At 44.0% G+C, this 25,841-nt stretch overlaps 2 protein-coding genes across 2 annotated transcripts; both read left to right on the forward strand.

The window, feature by feature from the left end:
• The first annotated feature begins 1,288 nt into the window (after positions 1 to 1,288).
• LOC145391222 (uncharacterized) lies at positions 1,289 to 15,902 on the forward strand. The gene is made up of 11 exons (XM_080265898.1): positions 1,289 to 1,360; positions 6,761 to 6,798; positions 8,533 to 8,644; positions 9,876 to 10,089; positions 11,271 to 11,470; positions 12,841 to 12,988; positions 13,373 to 13,527; positions 13,931 to 14,105; positions 14,335 to 14,501; positions 14,736 to 14,888; positions 15,618 to 15,902. Exons 1-11 carry the CDS (start codon positions 1,289 to 1,291, stop codon positions 15,900 to 15,902), a joined length of 1,719 nt encoding a protein of 572 aa, XP_080122024.1.
• Positions 15,903 to 19,438: 3,536 nt separating this feature from the next.
• Positions 19,439 to 23,816, forward strand: CIAPIN1 (cytokine induced apoptosis inhibitor 1). Its single transcript, XM_080265856.1, has 3 exons — positions 19,439 to 19,489; positions 22,467 to 22,575; positions 22,869 to 23,816. The coding sequence occupies exons 2-3, from the start codon at positions 22,483 to 22,485 to the stop codon at positions 23,658 to 23,660; spliced, it is 885 nt and encodes a 294-aa protein (XP_080121982.1). The 5' UTR covers positions 19,439 to 19,489; positions 22,467 to 22,482; the 3' UTR covers positions 23,661 to 23,816.
• The last annotated feature ends 2,025 nt before the right edge of the window (positions 23,817 to 25,841 follow it).

Consider the following 25,841-nt stretch of genomic DNA (forward strand, 5'->3'; position numbering starts at 1 on the left):
GTGGGACGCCGCTTCTGGGGACATACAGAGTCGTTGTGGCCATCCCACATGGTGCGCTGAAGGCCATGAGAGAATGGGGGCATGGGGATGATGGGTGATGCAGGCCATGTGGACCACGGCGCCTATGAATTATGAGTGTGTGGTTCATGGTGTGTGTTAGTGCTGGCCCAGGAGTGATGGGGGTCATGGCAGCCACTGACCGGGTTGACCATAGGCCGTGTGGACCGTGGGGTGATGGTGGCCATGGGTTGTAGGAGGGCAGTGGGCCGGGACTAGACCCATGCGGCAGGGTCCTGTGAACCGTGGCCCCAGGGGTTGTGCGACACCAACAGCCATGGCAGCATACACCATGACACCAACAGCCATGGCAGCATACACCATGACACAACAGCCATGGCACCATACACCATGACACCAACAGCCATGGCACCATACACCATGACACCAACAGCCATGGCAGCATACACCATGACACCAACAGCCATGGCAGCAACAGCCATGGCACCATACACCATGACACCAACAGCCATGGCAGCATACACCATGACACCAACAGCCATGGCAGCATACACCATGACACAACAGCCATGGCACCATACACCATGACACAACAGCCATGGCACCATACACCATGACACAACAGCCATGGCACCATACACCATGACACCAACAGCCATGGCAGCATACACCATGACACCAACAGCCATGGCACCATACACCATGACACCATACACCATGACACCAACAGCCATGGCAGCATACACCATGACACCAACAGCCATGACACAACAGCCACGGCACCATACACCATGACACCAACAGCCATGGCAGCATACACCATGACACCATACACCATGACACCAACAGCCATGGCAGCATACACCATGGCAGCAACAGCCATGGCAGCATACACCATGACACCAACAGCCATGGCAGCATACACCATGACACCAACAGCCATGACACAACAGCCACGGCACCATACACCATGACACCAACAGCCATGACACCATACACCATGACACCAACAGCCATGGCAGCATACACCATGACACCAACAGCCATGGCACCATACACACTAGGCCACAGCTGCAGCACCTGAAAGGTATGGGGTATTAGTGCCATCTGGTGTAATAAAACTTAATTATTGGTCTGGCCGAGATTCCATCCCTGGCCCACGCACTCCAAAGGCGCGCACTTTACCACTGAGCCACACAGGATCCCTACTTTGGCTAAAGGTCAGGCGGGTGTTTATACACCCCAGTACAAGTGCCATGCACCGTGCACCATGATGCGGGCGGTGGAGGCTGTGGCAGTCCTGGGCCACGAGGGCCGTGGTGGCCATTCGCCACGGAGGCAGGTATGACAAGGTATATTGTGGTAAAGAATCCTGTTGGTCGTATTAGCGGAGTTTTGAAGTTGTTGCTGCTCATTAAGCCTCGTCGGACTAAGCAGACCCGTCAACCACAGGTAAGCCACTGGTTCTGTGGTGCCGTCCTCCAGGTACAGTACGGTACATACACCGTGTAGGGGGGATCCGGCATCCCCTTGTGGTAGACAGCGTCCCACCCGGGCCCTTCCCACGGCGAGGTGCAGGGTAAAGGTACGGTTTGGCTCTTGGCTAGATGTCAGGCTCTACACGACACTAATTCAAAGCAGGTGTGTGTGACTGGCAGTGGGAGGGAGGTGAACACGAAAACTACAGAGTTGATGTTGACAAGATGTGAGAAAAACCCTATACCTGGCGGCGTTTGGTATTCCTAGAAGAGGTATTTCCAGCCGCCACCCTTTCCATTTTAGTCCCTTCTTACGTCACGCAGGGAATACGTGGGTTGCACTGCACTTTCCATGCACACACGGGAGCCGCTACCCCAGGAGGATATTGAACAGAGTGAGTCAAGGGAGCATGAGAGTTATAATCCTGTCACTGTTATCCTTCAGTTGAGTGGCAGTGCTAAACAAACTTTGAGTGATATTATTATTATAGATGGTAATGATGCTTTGATTTGCGCCGTAATGCTTCTTTTCACAATCTTGGCCTTGAGAACAGTATTACAAATTTAGCGTTACTTTTTAGCGCTAGATTTAATTTTGTTTACATTCACCTCTTATTTCAGGGTTATTCTGCTTAGTAATAGCCATGTGAATAACATGCTACATGATACTGAAGCGTAAGAAAAATAAATTCGCTAAGGACGACGTGCAAGAAGGCATGAAAAGTTAACAAAAATGTCTTCAACTTAGCGGTAAATTCTAACGTTTAGCGACATTACCATCTCTTACCAGGATTCTACATATTTCAGCAGTTTCTCCTTTAGCACTTTTCTGGATCTAGGAATTATTGTATTTTGGAGACGTAATATGTCTTTTAATATACATTTTTCACTTGGAATATTGCAGTATCGTAGCTGAGCAAGATTAGCGACATCGTGAATTGAAACTTGGCAACTCTTCATCCTAAATCTCTCCTGGCGACCTTGGGCGGGAAGTTAAATCTGGAATAATGAATCAGTCACCAAGTAGCTACGAGAGGGGTATGAGCTGCTCCCCCTTTTCCCATCTTATTTTGGTGTGATCGATATATTCTGCTCTAGCGCTTAATTTTGAAAAGATTTTAGTGTGTGTGTGTCGTAGCGTCTTTCTCTTCTGTTTTTTTTGTATGTGGAATTAGGTAAGCCCAACGGTAGGTAGGATCGCAGTGTACCTCATAGTAGTTACTGTTGTTGTCTCTTTGGTCTACGCATCCTTAGGGTAGATGCGATTCCCCGTAGTAGTAGTAGTAGTTGTCTATGTTTTGCCTTTTTTCTATTTTTAGTCCATAATTTTGTATATATGAAATTTGCTTTATATGTACCGTATATAAAATTTCAGATTAGTTTTTTTTTTTTCTTTTCTTTTTTCAAAATCAGATAAAACATGCTTGGTATGCTACTACTATATTTGCTACTACTACAACAACAACTACTACTACTACTACAACAACAACTACTACTACTACTACTACTACAACAACAACAACTACTACTACTACTGCAACAACACCTACTACTACTACTACTATTTCTATTACTTCTGTTACCACTACTATTACTACCATTACTACTACCACTATAAGATTATTTTTTCGGAAACTTAATGATATTCTACTCGTCGGGTAAGGAAGTTCCCAAACACCTCTTCCTTGGCGATTTATTTTTGGATATGGCTGGTTACTATCCTTCCGTACGTAAGTTATGCAGCCTATGGTGATATTGGAAGGATTTAGGTAGCAATCGGACAGTAAGGTATCAAATAAATCGCTAAGGAAGAGGTGTTAGGGAGCTTCCATAGATTGGCTTAAAGCTCCTATGACCCACTTAACGAGATAAAATAATAATAATAATAATAATGGCGATAAAAAGAAGACCCCGATTCATAGTAAAAATATTAAATAATTAAGTTTATTTTCTTCAGTGAGATGAGAGAGAGACAAAGATAATTTTACGGTGTTTTGAAGCGTAGAGAGAGAGAACAAAGCAGAGATTATGACTTTCTGAAGCGTAGAGAGAGAGAGAGAGGATTGTGGAGTTGATAGTAAGCTTGGAGAGAGAGAAATATCCACCGCCTAATTAAATGGGCCACACACTCATCAGTTCACAAAAACATCTCCCGGAATCCTGGCTATATATATATTGCATTTTTGTTTAGATTATTAATATGCCATAGGGTTGTCCAAATATTGCGCCGTACAACATATTCGGCAGTTCGTGTCAGTGGTGCCCGTGTGTAGGAGTTTGTCACGTACATACATAACGCTTTTTGTATTGGAATCTCTCTCTCTCTCTCTCTCTCTCTCTCTCTCTCTCTCTCTCTCAATTTTATTCAGCTAATTAGTAGTAGTGATGGTGGTAATAGTAGTAAGTAGTAGAGCTGTAGTGATAATAGTATTGGTAGTTGTAGTAGTAGATGGAAAAATACCGATGTGGGACTTAGTGTGTATTTTCGCTTCGTGGCTGCCTCAGAATACAGCTTCTGAATATACACCACATCTGTATACATAGCAGAAGGCAGTGGGGGTGTGGGGGGGGTGAGGTGTTGGCTAGGGGTGGTAGGGGGGGGGCAGGCAGGACGAATGGAAAGGTGCAGGTGAAAGGTATTACAGACACGACACAAAGACGGAGAGAATCAAGGGACAGGTGGAGTGGCAAGTGCTGAGGGAGAGGGAGGGAATGTTGGGTAGGGATATGCAGATCGCAAGGAGAAAGAGAATACTGACCCCTGTGTGTGTGTGTGTGTATGTGTATGCGCACAAGTGTTGGATATGTGGGCAAGCAGCTGGGTGATGAGAGAGGTGTTAACAGCATTCCATGTACAGTATGTGATAAGATCTACATAGGTGAAGCAGGGCGTGATTTGGAAGAAAGAAAAAAAAAAACACCTGTATGCAATAAGCCATACAGTACCAGCGCATGTGTAGCTCGCAGGTGTAATACAGGTTACGTAATGAAATGGGAAAACGCAAAAATTTAGGACACAGAAGCAGATTTAAAAAGACGCCAGTGTGTGGAGGCAGCTGTGATAGTGCGTTCCATTACCACCGAACGGAACAGCGGAGCTTTTCACCTACAGGATTCAGTGGCCAAATATAATATTGTCAATAGGAGAGCTTCCCCCATACCCCCCCTAAACTTAAAACATCACCCCTCCTTCCTGCCCATCCATCCCCATCCTCTCTCTCATCACCCAGCTGCTTGCGCGCACACACACACACACACACACACACACACACACACACACACAGGTCAGTATTCTTTTTCCCCTTGTGATCTGCAATTCCCTACCCAACATTCCCTCCCTCTCCCTCAGCACTTCCCACTTCACCTGTCCCTTGTTTCTCTCCGTCTTTGTGTCGTGTCTGTAATACCTTTCACCTGGACCTTCCCATTCCTTACCCTACCTGCCCCCCCCCCACCACCCCTAGCCAACACCTCACCCCACCTCACACCCCCACTGCCTTCTGCTACATATATACAGGAGATGTGTATATTCAGCAACCAAGAAATCAATAAATCTTCTGTGGCAAGGTCAGTGGACCAGACTAAATATTCCAACTTGTAAGCCGTACCTGGGCGACTGGGACACTGCCAACCGTCCCAGTCGCCTAGAAAAAGTGTTGGCACGGTTACGGCTCAATGCCACCATTTTAACCCACATAAAACCATATATGGAAAGACGCTTCCCACCGCACTGTGACATCTGTAATGCGGTGTTATCTATTAGTCATATCATCCTGCGCTGTCGGCGATTTATTCGTGAACGTGCTTCACTTATAAATTACTGCGGCGCAGCAGACGTCCCCTTCACCCTTTCCACCATCCTGGGTGATGGGGACATTGTTATGACTGATAAATTGATGGCTTTCTTGAGAGAGACCGGACTGATCAGAGTGATGTGACTTTTTTACTGTGTGGTTATGGTTTTTATGAACAGTAAATATGTATATATTGTAATATTAATTAGGGTTGACAGTTGACATATTTTAAATAGTTCCTCCTCCCACCGATCTATTTCTAATATAGATGTCCCCTACATTAAGCCAAGTTCCTCGCCTGACAGTCACCAGCTGATGAGTGCAAGTGTGCAATATAGGAAGGTATTGGGCACTTGCAGTCGATGGTGGTCTGCTGGGCGAGGTTCTTCACTTTTTGTACAAATTATGTAAATACATTATACCATCTTGCTTAAGTTATTCTAATTAGGGCCGACAGCTGACGTATATGGAAATGTTCCTGACTCGTCTGGTTCCCTTTCATATATTGATGTCCCCTATATTAGGTTGTGCCTCGACTGACAGTCACCAGGTGATGAGTGCAGGTATGTCATGTAGAAAGGCATTACATATCTGCAGTCGATGGTGTTCTGTTAGTCGAGGTATTTTTACCATTAGTGTAGGTCTAGCTATTGTCTCTGTAGGATTTAGTATAGGTTAGCGATTTGTCTGTTAGGTGATTAGTTTTAGGGTCTTTAGATTAGTTTTCCTGTATAATATAAGGTATTAAAAATATAAAACCAAGAAAAAATTAAAAAAAAATACAAAAAAAAAAAGATTTAAATTATTATATATATATATATATATATATATATATATATATATATATATATATGTACGTTTGCATGAAAGTGTGTCTGTATGTATGCATGGAAGTGTGTGTTTGTGTGTGTGTATGTATGTATATATATGTATATATGTTTAAATGTATATACATATATATATATATATATATATATATATATATATATATATATACATATATATATATATATGGTCTTAATAACCGGCCCCAGTGGTTGATAGGCCGGGGGGGAAAAAAAAAAAAAAATCATCAACTGTATTCCGAGGCAGCCACGAAGCCAAACGTCATTATACACTAAGTCCCACATAGGTGTCTCTTTCTCCAATTTGTCAACAAAAAGTGAATCTAGTAGTAGTAGATGTGATTGTACATCAGGTTACTACTACCGGTACTACTACTACTACTACTACTGCTAATGATGGTGATGATGATAGTAATAATAATAATAACTGTAATAATAATAATAATAATAGTAATAATAATAATATTAGCAATATTAATGATAATAATAGCAATATTGATAATAATAATAACAATAATAATAAATAATCCTACAGATCTGAATTAGCGCAGACATGAGTGCGTTATCAAGGTGGACATGCTCAGTGAAACAGGCAAGGGTGTTGTGCGCATCCACCCCTGCGCAGGTGCGGCCGTGTGCGCAGGCGTCGAAGGTTGCGCACAGGTGAGAGAGAGAGAGATGGATTGAGGGGGACATTAGATAGATTGATAGGCTGGAATATAGATAGATAGATAGATACATGACTTCCATACACAGGCAGATAGATGTAGTAAAAAGATATGTGACTGCTGAGAGAGAGAGAAACATACATCAGGTAGACTTTACCAAACACTTGAAAACATACATAAAAGAGGGTGTGTGTGTGTGTGTGTGTGAGAGAGAGAGGAGGTATGGATGGACAGGTAGATGCATCAGTTGGTAGATAGATAGATAGAATTGAGACTTGTTATAGTGAGGGAGGGAGAGGATGATTGACAGATTTTTAAATAGATAGATAGAAATTGGCAGATAGATAGTCATACTGTGATTTGGGCAAGATACAAACGATAGATAGACAGATAGACGTGTAGGTAGATAGATAGATAGAATTAGAGACAGGTTGAGGTTGGGGCAAGTTATAATCAGACAGACTTAAAAACCACCTCCTTTTTGCTGATAAGGGCCAGATTGAAGTGGAGATAGAGGCGATAACCACCTCTATTATCATTCCGTTTTATCAAGCGTCTGTGGAGAGGATGGAGGTTGAGAGACTGACGAGGAGAGTGTATGTGTGAGGTGGAGGGGGGAGAGGGAAGGGGAGGCCGAGGATGAGATGGAGGGATGGAGAGGAGAGGTATATGAGAGAGGGGGGAGTGAGGTGGAGGGGGGGAGAGGGAGAGGGAGGCCGAGGATGAGATGGAGGGATGGAGTGGAGAGGTATATGAGAGAGGGGGGTGTGAGTTGGGAGCAGGTGTGAGTGAGGTGGAGGGGGGAGAGGGAGGGGGAGGCCGAGGATGAGATGGAGGGATGGAGTGGAGAGGTATATGAGAGAGGGGAGTGTGAGTTGGGAGCAGGGCAGGGAAATGGCGGGGGACAGGGCGACGTGGAGGCGATTTGTTCGTGGCCACCCCGTACGGGATTGAGGCGTCTGGCAATAGATAGTGAGAGTGTCTTATTATATCAGTTTCTTATCTCTGTTATCTTACTGACCTCGTAGGCCTAGATATGTATGTGTGTGGAGAGGAGTATGTAAATATGTAAAAGGAATTCTAATTTTAACCTAAGTATTCCTACTACGACTCTACCCTGCCTACCCATTTCTTACCACCATACCCTACCACACCACACCATACCATACCATCCCACACACCACAACACCACACCTCACCACACCACACCACACCACACCACAACACCACACCACACCTCACCACACCACACCACACCACACCATCCCATCCCATCCCACACCACACCATACCATACCATACCATACCGTACCGTACCATAACACCATACCTACCATACCACACCACACCATACTATACTATACTGCACCATCCCATACCATACCATACTATACCACACCATACCATACCATACCACACCATACCATACCACACCACACCACACCACACCACACCACACCATACCATCCCATCCCACACACCACAACACCTCACCACACCACACCATACCTTACCTTGCCATACCACACCACACCACACCTCACCTCACCTCACCTCACCTCACCCCACCCCACCCCACCCCACCCCACCACACCATACAACACCACACCACCTCACCTGACCGCCACACCATACCATACCACACCACACCACCACGCCACACACCTCACCCAATCTAACCCCTCCTCACCTCACCCAAGCTAACCAGTGCTATCCTTGTCTCTCACAGATTGGAGAATAACGTGGTGTATGGCCCCGAACACACTTTACCACTACCACAAGAGGACCTACACACACTTATACTTTCCAGAGCTTCTAAGTGGGCTCACCTGGATGCTATTGTAAGTGGTGTAGGTGTTGTCTGTCTGTCTGTCCATCTATCTATTTGTTTGTCTATTTTTCTGTCTATCTATCACAAGAGGACACACACTTATATTCACTAGAGCTGTGTGTGTGTGTTGGGGGGATTGTGTGTGTATGTGTGTGTGTGGGGAAAATGTGGGGTTCATGGGTGGGTGGGTAATGGGTTGGATGTGTGTGTGTTGGGTGGATTGTGTGTGCGCGCGTACTTAAGTGGTTTGTTTACTAGATCATTATGTTGGTCTAGTCAGTTTTGTGGTTAGTGCATGAGTGATAACATTCTCTCTCTCTCTCTCTCTCTCTCTCTCTCTCTCTCTCTCTCTCTCTCTCTCTCTCTCTTTCTTATTTACAGAAATAAGTAAACACACACACACACACACACACACACACGCAGCAAAGTATTACAAAGCAAAATCTAGTATATTTCAAAACTAATATATATTTTTTTTGGTGGGGGGCGCTAACCTTGTCTGAACTCTCCCCTTATCTCCCTGGCAGATAAACTGATAAGAATAACTTGATTTATGGCCATTTGACCTGCTGTTATCTTTATCTTTTTTCTCTCGAGGGATTCTCAGCTCGACCCATATCTGTTTTTTGGGGTTGGGGAGTTGAGGGAGTTCAGATATTCGTCATTGATCATTTTATAGGTGTTGGGCAGAATCGTGTTTGAATTTGAGTGAGGGAGAAGCTTTGGTACATTATTGCTTACTTCTTGAAATGTGTTTATGCTTTGATTTTGCCATTATTACAGAAAATGCCCCCAGAACCTGAACCTAACCAATCCCACCCTACCGTATTCCACCCCACCCCACCCCACCCTACCCTAACAAACTCAACCCATCCCTACCCTACCATACCCTACCCTACCCAACCCAACCATACCATACCCAACCCAACCCTACCATACCATACCCAACCCAAAGCAATCCAACCATACCATACCATACCCAACCCAACCATACCATACCATACCCAACCCAACCATACCATACCATACCCAACCCAACCATACCCTACCCTACCCTACCCTACCCAACCAAACCATACCATACCCTACCCAACCATACCATACCATACCATACCATACCCAACCCAAAGCAACCCAACCCAACCCTGCCCTACCCTACCATACCCAACCCTACCCCTACCCAACCCTACCCCTACCCAAAGCCAGCCAAACAATGCAACCCAACCCAACCTAACCTTCAGGAGTGTGCCGCGTCGGGCCGTAGCTACACCTATGGCGGGGTGGTGGACGGGGCGCTGCGATGGGCGGGGGTCCTCCGTAATTTCCCCGGCCTCCCCCACGGCGTTCAGAGCCTCTCCATGTACTGCACCAACGCACCGGAGTTCCCCGTCCTCCTTCTGGGTACCCTGGCAGCTGGCGCCGTCCTTACTACCATTAATACCAACTACACGGCAGGTATGATAGTAAGGGTGGTCTATTATTCTGGTGTTATTAGTGTATTAGCGGTAGTTGCAGTTGTCTTTACTACTCTTAATACCAACTACACTGCAGGTGTGAAATAAGGTGCCTTTCGTATTGTGTTCAGGTATTATTGTAGTAGTAGTTGTTGTTGTAGTAGTAGCGGCAGTCATCATCCAGATTTCCTTTCACCGCCTTCGATGGGAAAGGAGGTGTAGTGCTGGTAAAATCAGCGTTTATATTATCTTTATCGCTTGTATTAAGAAGTGCTTTTTAGAAGTGTGTGTGTGATCCTGTCAACTTTTTTTTTTTTTTTTTTTTTTTTTTTGAGAGAGAGAGAGAGAGAATAATATGGACGAAGGAAAAACAAAGGGAAAAAAAAATAACCATGTTTTTGTGGTAAAGTGACTGCATCAGCCAGGAGTGAGAAATGGCCAGATTGATGATGAGGTGGAGGGGAAGCCCAAGGATGAGATGGAGGGCTGGAGTGGAGAGGTGTATGAGAGAGGGGGGTGTGAATTGGGAGCAGGGCAGTGAAATGGCTGGGGGACAGGGTGACGTGGAGGCGATTTGTTTGTGTCCACCTAGTATGAGGGATTAAGGCGTCTGGCAATAGATAGATTGATAAATGATGATGAAAAACTTCTTGCATTGAAAATATATATACAGAGGAAATTACCCCTCACGTAAAGACAGCAGTGTGGGGAAATGAGGATATGAGGGGGGGAAGGACAGTGTTGATGATGATGGTGGTGATGATAATGGTGGTGGTGATGATGATGATAATGGCTGATGATGATTATGACGATGGTGGTGGTGATGGTGATGATAATGACTATGGTGGTGATGATAATGGTGGTGGTGATGATGATGACGATTGTGATGGTGATGATAATGACGATGGTGGTGGTGGTGGTGATGATAATGACTATGGTGGTGATGATAATGGTGGTGGTGATGATGATGGTGATGATAATGGCTGATGATGATAATGACGATGGTGGTGGTGGTGATGATGATAATGATAATGGTGGTGGTGATGATATTGACGATGATGATGATGATACTGACGATGATGATGATGATGATAATAAACGATTCTTCTGCTTCTCTTGCTACTGTTGATGACGCCAACCTTCCTTCCCTAATTTAAAAAAAAAATAAAATCCTTTCCACAGACGAGGTAGCCCGTCAGCTCCTGGACAGCGGGGCGGAGGCTATCGTAACGGACCCGCACTTGGAGAAGGTTGTCGAGGATGCATTTGTCAAGATCGGAAGGAAAATACCCGTGTTTGTCAATGGCCAGTCAACCCACGGCCACCCCAACCTACAGCAGATATTGGAGGACAAGGACAATCCCATGGTTGACCCGGTTAAGGTGGGTTGAGGCGGGGTTTGGTCTTGTCTGGGGAGCCGTTGAAAGCCGTTGGTGGTTAGGAGCGTTGTGGTGTGGATGTGATAGGAAGCGATAGGAGGAGCACACTGAGGTGGTTTGGCCATGTGGAGAGAATGGAGGGTGAGAGACTGACGAGGAGAGTGTGTGTGATTGAGGTGGAGGGGGGGAGAGGCCGAGGATGAGATGGAGTGGAGAGGTATATGAGAGAGGGGGGTGTGGGTTGGGACCAGGGCAGTAAAATGGTGGGGGACGGCGACATGGAGGCGATTTGTGTGTGGCCACCCCGTACGGGATTAAGTCGTCTGGCAGTAGATAGATAGATAGATTGGTTAGTGTTGTTTTGAGTTTTTTTGAAGTTGTTAATCTTGTTTTGAAGTTGATAAAAGAGGTGAGTTGAATTGGTTGTTCGTCTTGTTCGGGGAGCCGTTAGAAGTCGTTGGTGGTTAATTTTGTTTTGAAGTTGTTAATCTTGTTTTGAAGTTGATTTGAAGTTGTTAATCTTGTCTTGAAGTTGATTTGGAGTTGTTAATCTTGATTTGAAGTTGTTAATCTTGTTTTGAAGTTGATTTGAAGTTGTTAATCTTGTTTTGAAGTTGTTAATCTTGTTTTGAAGTTGATTTGAAGTTGTTAATCTTGTTTTGAAGTTGATTTGAAGTTGTTAATCTTGTTTTGAAGTTGATTTGAAGTTGTTAATCTTGTTTTGAAGTTGATTTGAAGTTGTTAATCTTGTTTTGAAGTTGATTTGAAGTTGTTAATCTTGTTTTGAAGTTGATTTGAAGTTGTTAATCTTGTTTTGAAGTTGATTTGAAGTTGTTAATCTTGTTTTGAAGTTGATTTGAAGTTGTTAATCTTGTTTTGAAGTTGATTTGAAGTTGTTAATCTTGTTTTGAAGTTGATTTGAAGTTGTTAATCTTGTTTTGAAGTTGATTTGAAGTTGTTAATCTTGTTTTGAAGTTGATTTGAAGTTGTTAATCTTGTTTTGAAGTTGATTGAAGTTGTTAATCTTGTTTTGAAGTTGATTTGAAGTTGTTAATCTTGTTTTGAAGTTGATTTGAAGTTGTTAATCTTGTTTTGAAGTTGATTTGAAGTTGTTAATCTTGTTTTGAAGTTGATTTGAAGTTGTTAATCTTGTTTTGAAGTTGATTTGAAGTTGTTAATCTTGTTTTGAAGTTGATTGAAGTTGTTAATCTTGTTTTGAAGTTGATTTGAAGTTGTTAATCTTGTTGTGAAGTTGATTTGAAGTTGTTAATCTTGTTTTGAAGTTGATTTAAGAGGTGTGAGTTGAATTGGTGGTGGTTAATCTTGTTTTGAAGTTACAGTATTATTATCATCATTATTTTTATTTTTCCCAGGTTCCCGGTTCATCCATAGCCACCATCCTGTACTCCAGCGGCACCACAGGCAGACCCAAGGGCGTGGAGATGTGCCATGCCGCCTACACTGCCAATCTGTCCACCTTCACCCACCCCCACTACTACGCCATACAGCCACCAGGCCAAGGTAATGCTCTGTGGAGGGACTGGGGGGGCCTTCATGCGGTGGCTCTGATTGTACGAGGCGGCTTCACTACCAGGGTGTACTGAATTCCCCGCCTTTCTCCCCTGTTCCGCAAAAGGAGGTTGGATTGGGTAGAAGGGTGACTCCAGCCTGCAGTTCATCCACAAAACTGGGACCACAGCAGACACAGTAACAATATTCACATAGGAGAGAGAGGGGGGGGGGCAGACAGAGAGACAGACAGACAGAGGACTTAACGTACAGACAGACAGGCAGACAGAGATAGATAAGACAGGCAAACAAAAAACTTAAGTATACCAAAATCGATATCTTTATTCCACTAAGACATCAAGCACTTTACTAATGCTGCTTTTTGCTTTATTTCAGGGCGGGAACAGGAGGTCGTAACAGGAGTGATGCCCAACTTCCACATCTTTGGCCTGTACGTGGTGCACTTGTTGGGCCTCTATCAGGGGTCAAAGGTCATCTCCTTCCCCTCGTTTGACCCCCAGAGCTTCGTCAGGGTCATACGGGAGCACAAGGTGGGAGGGAGGGGAGAGAGAGAGAATTCTAATATAAGCCTAACTAATTCTCTTTTTTCAGTTGCATACATTGAGATGAACTAGAGAATCATATAAGTCTAATCCCTCTATTATCCTATATATACCCTTTCTACTCGAACTTGGCCAAAGAATTTATACTCCTCCCTTCATAGTGTTCCACCCAGTCCATCCTGGAACTTTTCTGTTTCTTCCTCACCTATCCCAATTCTTCCTTAACTTTTTTTTATGCAAGAAAGAAGGAACCAAAGGCCAGGAACCCGCAAATCGTTCCTTCCAAGAAGAAATACAAAAGAGAGCCAAAGTCAAGATCCGTTCATTAACCAAACGTACCCTAATTTAACCCAACTAAATCTAATCTAATCTAATCTAACTCTCTCCACAGGTCAGAGTGCTTCACCTCGTCCCCCCAATGCTCAACTTCCTAACCAAATCGCCCTCTGTGACCTCAAATGACCTGGCTAGTGTGGGCGTTGTCAAGATCGCGGCCGCCCCTGTGCACGCAACCACTGCACAGGAGTTCAAAGACAGGGCGCCGAATCCTGTGACATTTCAGGAAGGTGAGAGCGAGAGGGAGAGAGTGTGTGTGTGTGTGTGTGAGAGAGAGAGCGAGCGAGCGAGTGAGTGTGTGTGTGTCTGTTTGTGTGTGAGAGAGAGAGCGACCGAGAGAGTGTGTGTGTGTGTGTGTGTGTGTGTGAGAGAGAGAGTGTGTGTGTGTGTGTGTGAGAGAGAGAGGGGGGGAGAGAGAGTAATTTTTGTAGTAGTGGCATCATTTTTTTTTTCTTTCAGGGTTTGGTATGACGGAAACCTTGGGCACCCACCTCACGCCCCTGGACGACGAGAGGCTGGGATGGTGTGGCAAGGTGGCGGTGGAGGTCGGTGCCAAAGTGGTGGATAGCGATGGTAATGCGTTGCCTGAGGGAGAACGCGGGGAGCTGTGCATCAAGGCACATTCGGTAGGTGCCCCTCTCTCTCTCTCTCTCTCTCTCTCTCTCTCTCTCTCTCTCTCTCTCTCTCTCTCTCACACACACACACACACACACACACACACACACACACACACACTCATGACAACAAAAACAACAATAATAATAATAAGAATAACACCACCAACGACACCAATAATAATAATAATAATAAAGATAATAACAATACTGATACTCCTAATAACCCACTAATTGCCCCCTCAGCTAATGACTCGGTACCGTAATAACCCCGAGGCCACGAGAGAGTGCATCGAGCCAGACGGATGGTTCCATACTGGCGACGTAGCAATTCACCAAAACGGCTTCTTTAACATAGTGGATCGAATCAAGGAACTCATTAAGGTGAAGAGTTTCCAGGTATGTTGATGAGTAGGGATGGGTGTTCTCTCTCTCTCTCTCTCTCTCTCTCTCTCTCTCTCCTTGAGGTTAAATCATTCCAGGTGCGTTCATGAGTAGGGACGGACATCTGTCTATCTATATATCCATCTGTGTCTATCTGTATCTATTGCCAGACACCTTAATTACATATTGTGGTGGTGTTGTGATGAGGAGGGGTAGACTGAGATGGTTTGTGTGTGTGGAGAGAAGGTGAAGTGTGAATGGCGGGGGTGGGATTGTGAGGGGTAGACTGAAAAAGACCTGGGATGAGGTCATGGAGTTTGACCTCAGGGATAAGGGACTGAATAGGGAGGCTGCCAGAGATTGAGCAGCGTTGAGAGCCACCATTAGGTTAACAAGGCCGATGCATACAAGCTTGTTGGAGCCTTTACAAATGAAATGACGATTGAAGGGATAGGAGATTGTGGTAGTAAGTCCTTGCATGTGTTTATATCTGTAACTCCATCCCTTCGACAGGTCAGCCCCTCCGAACTCGAAGACCGTAAGTGAAAAGATGATTGTAGGTGTAAGAGGCTGTGGCAGTATGTCCTCCCATGTGCTTATATACGTAACTCCATCCCTTCGACAGGTCAGCCCCTCCGAACTTGAAAACCTTAAATGAAATGATGGCCGTAGGTGTAAGAGGTTGTGGTAGTGTGTCCTTGCATGGCTTTATATTACGAGTATGTAACACCTTTCCTTCGACAGGTCAGCCCCTCCGAACTCGAAGACCTTCTCCTACAGCATCCAGGAGTAGAAGACGTTGGAGTGGTAGGTGTGGAGGACGAGAGAGCCGGGGAGCTTCCAAGAGCCTATGTGGTCCGGAAAGACAAATCAACTACTGAAGAAGACCTGCATAAGTTTGTTTCCCCCCAGCTGGCGGAGTTCAAGCACCTTAAGGGAGGCATCAGGTTTGTGGAGGAACTGCCGAAGAATCAGACGGGAAAGCTACTGAGAAAGGAATTGAAGGAGGTGGCCGCCAGGGACCCATGAAGAGCTGGATCCCCTCACACTGACAATGACCCCTTTTCTGCGACCCACTTTATTTTAGGAGTGGATGGCTAATAGGGAGGGGATAGAGAGACCTGTGTATAACCGGGCAGATCCACCAGCTCATCTATCAGTGCCACCACATGAAGGCATCTATTTTGACCACTGCACTTCAAAAACTTGGAGAGCAGAATCATATTTGTGGAAGAATTGCCAATAGATGAAACAGGAAAGCCACTCAGAAGAAATTGAGAGAGAGAGGACAATAAAGGACCTGTGATGTGTGGAATTGGAACCTGAACCCAGTGGACTGCAGGCTGAAATAGTCCACCCAGTCCACCATTCTTTTCTCAGGGGACTGGGCTACGTGTCTTTCTCCAGGACCAGGGTTTAAGTGCCTAGTGGAGGAGTTAGGTAGGTGAAAAAGCTGCCTTGTGTGTGTGTGTGTGTGTGTGTGTGTGTGTGTGTGAGAGAGGGAGAGAGAGCTTTCAGTCCATATTAAGCAATGACGTACATTTCCAACCGTAGCACAGAGATTTTTTACTTATGTATGTACGGTGTGTGTGATGACAGTGATGATGATAGTGGTAGTAGTAAAAGTAGTAGTAGTAATAGTGGTATAGGAAGATAATGACGACTACAATGATGTATTTTAGTGCACCACCCTTCATTATTCAGGACTACAGTAGCCTTGCCTCACAAACCGGCACGTCAAAATGGGGGGCGTGTTTCGGGGGCTACTGTTTTATTTTTATGTGTTAAGTTTGATTGACATATTACCTTCGTATGTTATTACTCTAAACAGTACTCTCTTCACCTTAACTTGGCCCGGATTTTCGTTCCTGTGCGGTTTATTTGACGTTGCTCAGTGTTTGGGCAGAGACTTACCAGCCCTTTCCCGTGTCCTCCTACGTACCACACACCGTCACATGTCACCACTTCAGCGCCAATACCCACCATCCCTACTGAGTACCTGCTAGGGCTGTCTCATGCCCAGGAGAATAGATCTACCTGCCATAACACACAGTGGAGCGCTGTCAGGAACGTTACTAGAGGCTATGTAGTGTGTTATGATATTTTAGCGTCCTAACAGCACATCACACCACACCACACCTCACCACACACCCGAGACACCACATGAGCAGTGCAGGGAAAATTTGGACCAATTCTATAGGAGTAGTTGCTTGATCAGACAGACCAGAGTTGAGCAGCAAAAACAAATTAATTATTCAAGATGGGGATAAGGCAATTTTAGGCCAGGTTATGTGAAAAGAGTATACCCGTCAGATATGAGATTAATACAATGGTGTGGTACATAATGCTAGAATATAAAGTCAAAAAGCTATGACACATCTGAGTGTTTATTTTTAAGGTTATATAATGTATTTTTCTAATATAAGTAATAATAAAGTGCGATATTGTCTATGTTTTTCAGAGGCTTGAATTGTGTGTGTGTGTGTGCAGCCCATCCAATTTAGTTTTGCTGTTCTTGATCAACCAGTCTGCCTGGCTGAGCAGACCCATAAACCACAAACAAGCATCCCCCCCCCTCCCCTGCAGGGCTGTGCCGTGCAGCGAACCGATATTCCCTTCCGATTAACTGTGCCACGTGACAGCAACCGCAGGGGAAAGCATGGAAGTTTGGTTTCTGGATGTATGCCGCATTTGCGTCATTCCACCCAGTTAACAAGGGAACCATAGCAGGTTCTAAATCACCATAATCTGGTTAGGCTATATGGTTACCACCCAGCGTTGTAAATGACTCCTTGAAGTGGAAAGAAGAGTAATAAAAAGTGACAGGAAGAGTGCCTTTAGGCCGATAGGGAGGGAGTTGAGACACTGGTATGGGCAGTGTAGCCACCCTTCCGTATTAGTGCCACCACATGAAGGCATCCCACCCCTTTTCTAAATATAGGAAGTACAGATATGATGATACTGAAGATGATTTTGTGTCAGTAATGGCAACTCCCCGGCTCATCTGAACGTGAACCCTGTGGACTGCAGGCTGAAGTTGCCCTCTTCCCACTCGCCTCATTTGGGGGCTTAGGGAAAGACGAGGGATGTTTGTATAACCAGACAACTCCACCGGCCAGTTATATCAGTGCCACCACGTGAAGGCGCCTCTTTCCATTATTGTACTGTCCTGTCCCACATACGGTATAAAGTAGTGAGTATACTTATGATGATTTTGTGGTGTAGACTTGTAGTTAACGTACATCTTGAAGATTTAAATAATTTCACCAATGCCTGCAGGTGTCATTTTCGTGTCATTCTTGCCCCCCACCCCCACCCCTTTCCAAAATACACACAGATACTGTAGTACCATCAAACATCAGGAGGAAAATATGAAAAGACACTGTAATCGGTCCTATAGTATGATAAGGAATTACGTCAGGCCGAGCATATCAAGGTGAAGGTGATAACAGGTGTAATGAGGCGCTTATGTTTTCATCTCTGTAACATCTCTGTTTTAGGTTATTCACTCACTGCCCTTAGAAACATAGCCACTGCATCATCCTTAAATGCCTCCCATGGCTGCAGTAAGTGCTTGTTTTAATCTACTGGGCCATAAAGAGTGGATTACACCAGAATCGAGCGATGCCAACTGTCCACACTGGGATTTGAGGCCAGGCACTGATGGGCTGGCAGCTTCGTAGTCACTGATGCTGACCACTCAGCCACCAAGTTGGCCTTCACCTTAACCAATACAAACGAGGATAAACTTATAAAATATGAAACAAAACCATTAGAATACAAAAGATGCACAAAGATAACAAATGCAGATCGCCTGCATCAAGAAGCATAAATTAGTACCTCCTATCAAGGAGAGAAGTACAGAATTCATCCATTTATTCAGTCAGACAGCAACAACTGGGGAAAAAACGTCAGTCAGGTGATGATGAGGATTACGAACAGAAAAAGCCAGGTAGTACACATGCATGATTTCGGGATCATTAATTATATTTTCGGGGAGCTGATTTCCACACCTTATTTTGTTCTTTCCTCTTCACAAAACTGAAGAGCTGACTTAGGAAAAGCCCGTTTATGTGCATTTATCCACCCTTCAATCCTTTACTGTCATATCAGGATAATAGGGGTTAGGCTACTCAGGGCGAGTGACCTGTCGCTCATCCGTGAGGGCAGTTATACAAGCAATAAACTCCAGCCACACCTCGGATTTGAGCCCTTATTGTCATATTGGGTTGGAGTACCTTAACCGGCCGGACAACGAGGTAGGTAGACTATGTATAAAAAAAAAAAAAAGGATGGAGTGGGGTAGGAGGCACATGGTGGGGGAGGGGTGTAGTTGGAGGGAGGGCAGTCTGTTGCAAGAGACACGGATGAATAGATAAACCAGTACAGTCTGCCAAATAATCACAGCGTCGAGGTCAGTGATATATAAGTCGGCAATAATCTTGAGTTATGTCCGAAGATATGCTCAAAAAAGTGAATTTATGTAAATAATAATAATGTTAAAAGAACGCAGTTGTGCATTTTTACGCCTTGACAAGAACGCTGTTGGATCCTGGGCAGCAAAACAGACGTGGCTGCCGCTGGATACGGGATTATATCATTACGCAGCGTTACAGGTAATATTAAACATTTTCCTGGGAGTTATTGTAGACATTTAATTGAAGGAAGGCATACCCAGCATCATAGGAGCAAAATAACGTAGCTGGTTATCGTCATGGTGATTTAGTGGAATTTGTGTAGCGAATGAGTCTACCCAGTTCTTATTTAGCACCAAACTTTTCATTTCGTTATAAAAGAGATGATCTTGCTGTGGAGATTATTGCTAACCTTTGCATTAATGTAGTGCCTGGACGTGGATTTTTATACTGTGGTAGTTATTTTTATACTGTGGTAGTTATTTTGGTGATGGTAATGCTTTGTGAGAAGAGGTTGGTTATTTACTGAAGCAGGGGTTTATAGCTGTTAGACCTTTCAGTTTTGCAGAGGAAAAATCATGCTAGAAGGACATGTAATTTACGTTTTAATGGCTGCTCATAAAAGGCAGTTAAGAATAAAAAGTGTTAGTTAGAATATCCTGTAGAATCTAGAGGTTTCTATCCTGTCTGTCATCTATGAGGGGGTTTTCAGTAAGTAATCAAATCATAAAGGTAAATGGACTTATTGCAGTTTTGGACAACCATGGAATTAGGCAATGGCCTAATGGTCTCCTTAAGGAGACAGGACCACCATATTTTAGTGTTCTTCCATTATATTCTTTATTTTAGCCCTTCATAGCTTAGTCTACTAGTATTTTTTGGTTGAACATTTCAAGTTTATTATTATTCATATTTTTTTGTTTACCATATATTTGTTTTTATATGTATTATTTTTACTTGTGAAAAGTATTTAAAAGTGGTGTTTGTTTGTAATCTAGGCTAATTGTGTGTAAGATAAGCAGACACCATTTGTGCAAAGACTGCCTCCATTTTTAGATGAAGTTACCCTTATCATTGCCTATTTATCCTAACCTAACTTTTTTTTATGCCAACCTAACTAAATTTATCGTAACCTAATCTGTCCCTTATGTAATCGTAAGTTCCCTGTTGTAATGGATCCTCTTTACACTTGAAAATGCTCTAGTGTACGCCTTTTCAAAGTCACTGAATCAGATCAAAGGCAGATGTAAACCTTAGTTAATTTTTAAAAGGTGGTCCTGTGTCTCTTTAAGGATTACTAAAAATTGATTGGAAGAGCCACAGTGGTGTAACTATTTTAGTACCAGTAAAATGATACCGTTTTTATTTTTTTTTTGCTGTTGTAGGTGATTTTATTCAACTTCGGAGAGACCACTGGTAATGAAGACTTAAGCAACTAAGTAATCACTCCAATATCCGACATAATAGAGCCATAGGTAGGTCCGGATATTGGTTCTGTCCGGATATTGGGCCCCAGCTTATGGACTTGTACTTATGGACCCTAACTCAGAGAAACACCTATACAACTCCCTCTGGACATGCATAGCACCTATTTAAGACCCAAATCACACCAATAAGGCACATAAATGACTGAAATAAATGCAAAAGAAACATAAAATGAGGGTTTAGAAGTAGGTTCATACAATAATAAACATTCTTGTGACTGGCTCCTGGACTGGTACTTATGGACCCTAACCTAGCCTAACTCAGAAAAACACCTTCCTACTGCACATGCATAGCTCCTAACACCCTATTCACACCAATAAAGGACATTAAAGAGTGAAATGAGGTAAGTATAGTATGGAAAAAAAGTACAGTATGAAACATTCTTATGTCCGGATAGTGGGGATGTTCGGATATTGGGCGTCCGGATATTAGAGTGATTACTGTACTTAACTTTCAATTATCTGATGTATTTCAGCCACGCCCTACGCCAAATAACTTGAAATGCCAGATATTTCATTGCATATATAATACCCCACATCAGTTCAACATTCATCGTTAAGCTGGATATTGTGTTACTATCCATCTCAATCCTCTATCCTAAAAACTTTCCCAAGCATGGAATACAATAAAATAACAACACAGTAACACGGCACCTGTTGATACGCCTCAGTCCTGAATACTGCACAGGATTGCAAGTTACATCTAATTTTGATGCTGGGTATTGCATAATTTCTCTGGATATTGCTTTAATAGAGCTAAGTCAACAGTGCCGGATATTGTGTAAGGCCAGATATTGCGAAGTATTGAGAGTTTACCATAATCCTTTCAACGAATGCTATTCATGAACGAAATTACCCATACCTATTAATTAAAACTCAGCCTTAGTTTTCGTAACGTACCCCCCCACTTTTTGTAAAATCCTAACCTAACCTGTTTTATGGTAACGTAACCAAACTTAACGTAACCTAAATTATCCCATCAGCTTCAAAATCTTCAAGACTGTTTAGAATCAACTAGAGATATCCAGAAAGATAAAAAATATCACTGGACATTGTTAAATATCATCTCTTAAAGAATAAATGGAGGGATGGAGTGGAGAGGTATATGAGAGAGGGGGGTGTGAGTTGGGAGCAGGGCAGTGAAATGGCGGGGGACAGGGCGACTTGGAGGCGATTTGTTTGTGGCCACCCCAAACTGGATTGAGGCCCCTGGCAATAGATAGATAGATAGATAGGTGTTTGGTTTTGGTATGATGGTACAGCACCGGTATTGCTGTTGTTTAATTATAGCTATGAGAATTATTGGTAGCTACAGACAGTCCAAAGGGTCAGTTGGTAATTAGACTCGCTATCTGAGCCGACTGCCGCTTTCTCTCAGCTTGTGCCAGGCATTTGGACTCGTATTCTCGTCGGTAAAGGAAGTTCCCAAACACCTCTTCCTTATTGATTTATTTTTAGACATGACTGTTTAATATCCTTCTGTACATTATGCAGAGTATGGCCTGTTGGGAGGATTTATGTAACACAGAAGAGGGCAGTAAAGTGTAATAGACATAAATCACTTAGGAAAAGGTGTTAAGCTTCAGAAGAGGGCAGTAAAGCATAAGATACAGAATAAATCGCTTAGGAAAAGGCGTTAAGTGTCCTCATCCGACAAGAATACGGGGAAACTGACACTGGGTTTAAATTTTCAGATAATTTCAGATCACAATGTTTGGCATCAACCCCGGGCAGCACGTGTTAGTAGTGTGGAGCAATCCTGTCAACACCGAGGAACTGCAGACCTTCGTAGAGGACCTTAAGGTAATACTACTACTTCTATGTGAGAGAGAGATCCATGAAAGAATAGATCCCAACCTGTCCGTATATTTAAATGTATGTACAGCTTGGATGAGTGCGTGTTCTGTTGATATTTCTCCCACATAGTTAAATTTAAAAAGGATGAGTTTTGGTAATGATAATGATGATGGTGATGGTAGTGTTGGTGGTGGTGGTGGTGGCGATGGTGATTGATGACGACCAGTAGATTTTACAGTAAACTCTCTTACCTACTGTCACAGCTGATACTCCATTTTAATACCTTTATTTTCCTACAGTCAGCGGTGGGCAGCAGTGGTCGCGTGAATGTGGAGAATGCGGATATGCTTCTCACGTCCAAACACAGAGCGAGTTTGTTTGACCATGTGTTGGCTGGCGTGCTACCTCCCTTCACCTACCTCTGCCCCGTTGACACCCTGGGGGAAGCCCTGCGGATCCTGAAGCCCAACGGCCGACTCACCACCAGAACCATCGATCCTTCCACCGCCCAGACCAACCTCAAACTGGCCGGCTTCACGTCAGTCTCGGAGCCCAAGAATGCCAATTTGACCGACGAACAGAAACGAGACCTGACGGTGCCTGTCGTAGAGGTCACGTGTAACAAGCCTGGTTTTGAGGTCGGGTCGGCAGTCAAGCTATCATTTGCCAAGGCCTCAGTGGACAAATCATCAAATGGCACCATGAGTGTGGACAAAACCCCAGCAGACAAATCACTGTCGTCCAATGGTACCTGGAATATTGATCTGGATGACGACCTGGAATTGGAAAACCCCGATGACCTCCTGACGGAAGAGGACAGGACCCGACCCGACCCCTCCACCCTGAAGGTGTGCGGGACAACCGGGCAGCGGAAGGCGTGCAAGAACTGCGTGTGTGGGCTGAAGGAGGAACTGGAATCCGAGGACCAGCAGAGGGCAGAGGAGAACAGGCGGGAGTTCAAGTCATCGTGCGGCAGCTGCTACCTCGGCGATGCTTTCCGGTGCGCGTCGTGTCCCTACCTCGGTATGCCAGCGTTTAAGCCAGGCGAGAAAGTGAAGCTCATTGATTCCACTCTCCAGGATACCACTTGAACTGGCTTCCGTCTCTGCCTCTTTATCTCACTCACTGTCTCCTCTCCCCATCTCAGTTATTTTCTCTCCTCTCCTCTCCATCTCAGTCCCTTGTTCTTTCAGTGTGTCTTTATTTCTGTCCATGTTATTATCCGTCTCCCTTCTGTCTTTTCCCTCCCTCTCCAGTGCGCGTCGTGTCCCTACCTCGGCATACTGTCATTCAAATGGGGCAAGAAAGTGAAGCTCCAATAGGATGCTGCTTGAATCGCCCTTTCTCATCTTTCCTCTGTCTGTATCATTGTCTGTTTCCTTCTATCTCAGTCTTCGCCTCTGTCATTGTCTGTCTGTCTGTCTCTCTACCTCTGCCATTGTCTCTCACTCCTCCTCCTCTTCCTTCCCCTCTCCTCTTTTTCCTTCCCCTCTCCTCTTCTTTTTCCTTCTCCTCTTCTTCTTCCTTCCCCTCTCCTCATCCTCTTCCATAAAACTAGTTACTGGTATATCTAGTTAATTCTCTAAGATACACATTTTCCTTTATTTTTAGTTCAAAGTTGCAGGTAGATTTCCATTATTTTTAGTTTGAATTTTTGGGGTAAAATTTCCACATACAGGAGCTGCTTATTGTAAGTCTGGGATGTTTTAAAAAATAATTACAACCTTTTCCATTAAGTCATCATTATCATCGTCACCTAAGTAGATTCAGGAGTACTGTACTTTCTTGTATCAGGCACCCTTCTTCCTCTTCTTTTTTGGCCTTCGTTTCCTCCTCTTCCTCTTCCTTCTCACTCACTCTTTCAGACACTACTCTTCCTCTTCTCTCCTTCATTTCTGCTCCTTCTCTTCCTTCTTTCTCACTCTGTCAGTCAGTCCCTTTTCCATTTCATTTCTCACTACGCTTCTCTCCTTCTCTTCTGCACCTCCTCTTCCTTCTCTCTCAGTCTTTCAGTCACTCCTCTTCCATTTCATGTCTCATTCATTTCTCCTCCTCCTCCTTTTCTCCCATTGTTTCCTCCTCTTCCTCCTCTCTCATTCTTGTCATTCACTTCTGTTGTTCATTTCCTGTCATGCTTTATTTTCTTCCACATCCTTTTCTTTCATTCATTTCTCTACTTTTTCTCTCAACACACACTGCTCCACTTTACTTACCAACATGCATAATAATTCTTCACTTAACACTTATTTATTCATTCATTTGTTTCACTTGTAACCCAGATGCTTCACTTAAACACTTAGAAGTTATTTGTCTCATTTATAAAGGCTCCAAGATGCGTGTGTCAACCTTGGTCACCAAATGCTTGATCTCTAGCAGCATCTTCGTCTCTTTATAAATGTTCCGAGATGCGTGTGTCAGCCTTGGTCACCTTATGCTTGATCTCTAGCAGCATCTTTGTCTCTTTATAAATGTTCCGGATGCGTCTGTTGGCCTTGGTCACCTAATGCTTGATCTCTAGCAGCGTCTTTGTCTCCCATACGTGTGTTCATACTTAATCATCCTGCCTCATTTACCCTTTGAGAGCGGGGGATAGTGTCATTATCTTTGTCTTCCCGTAATTAAAGGAGTAATTAGGCTCCATGTCCCTGTCAGTAGATGATGGTAGTGATGATAATGATGGTGAGGATAGTCATGATGATAATGGTGGTAGTGATGATGATCATGATAGTGATGGTGGTGGTGGTGATGATCATGATGGTGGTGGTGGTGATGATCGTGATGGTGGTGGTGGTGATGATCGTGATGGTGGTGGTGGTGATGATCGTGATGGTGGTGGTGATGATGATTGTGATGGTGGTGGTGATGATTTGGGTGATACTGATGATGATGATGGTGTTGGTTGTGATGATGATGATGTTGATGATAGTGGTGGTGATGATGATGATGGTGGTAGTGATGATGATGATGATGATAAGCATGTTGAGTGAAGAATTATTGTACTACAGTGTCTAGTTTCTCCTTTTTCAGTTAACTTTCAGGTAAGGAAGCTCCCTAACACCTCTTCCTTAGCTATTTATTTTTGGACATGGCTGGTTAATATCCATTTGTATGCTATTTATTCAGAGTGTGATGGCATTGGAAGGATTTATATAAGGCAGAAAAGGAGAGTATGGTGTAATAAGCAAAATAAATCACTTACGAAGAGGTGTTAGGGAGCTTTCTTAAATGATGGGAATAAAATCCTCTGTGTTCTTTAGTACTGTAGTTAAATA

The sequence above is a fragment of the Coenobita brevimanus genome, chromosome 17, assembly GCF_032717465.1.
Source record: "Coenobita brevimanus isolate Jiangsu-jjx chromosome 17, ASM3271746v2, whole genome shotgun sequence".
NCBI lineage: Eukaryota > Metazoa > Arthropoda > Malacostraca > Decapoda > Coenobitidae > Coenobita > Coenobita brevimanus.

Excerpts from the sequence above, each read along its gene's own strand:
- LOC145391222 (XM_080265898.1), top strand. The coding sequence starts at position 1,289 with ATGATGCGGGCGGTGGAGGCTGTGGCAGTCCTGGGCCACGAGGGCCGT. Across the intron at positions 14,106-14,334 it reads TCCTGTGACATTTCAGGAAG|GGTTTGGTATGACGGAAACC; the intron begins GTGAGAGCGAGA and ends TTTTTCTTTCAG. Across the intron at positions 14,502-14,735 it reads TGTGCATCAAGGCACATTCG|CTAATGACTCGGTACCGTAA; the intron begins GTAGGTGCCCCT and ends TTGCCCCCTCAG.
- CIAPIN1 (XM_080265856.1), top strand. The coding sequence starts at position 22,483 with ATGTTTGGCATCAACCCCGGGCAGCACGTGTTAGTAGTGTGGAGCAAT. Across the intron at positions 22,576-22,868 it reads CCTTCGTAGAGGACCTTAAG|TCAGCGGTGGGCAGCAGTGG; the intron begins GTAATACTACTA and ends ATTTTCCTACAG.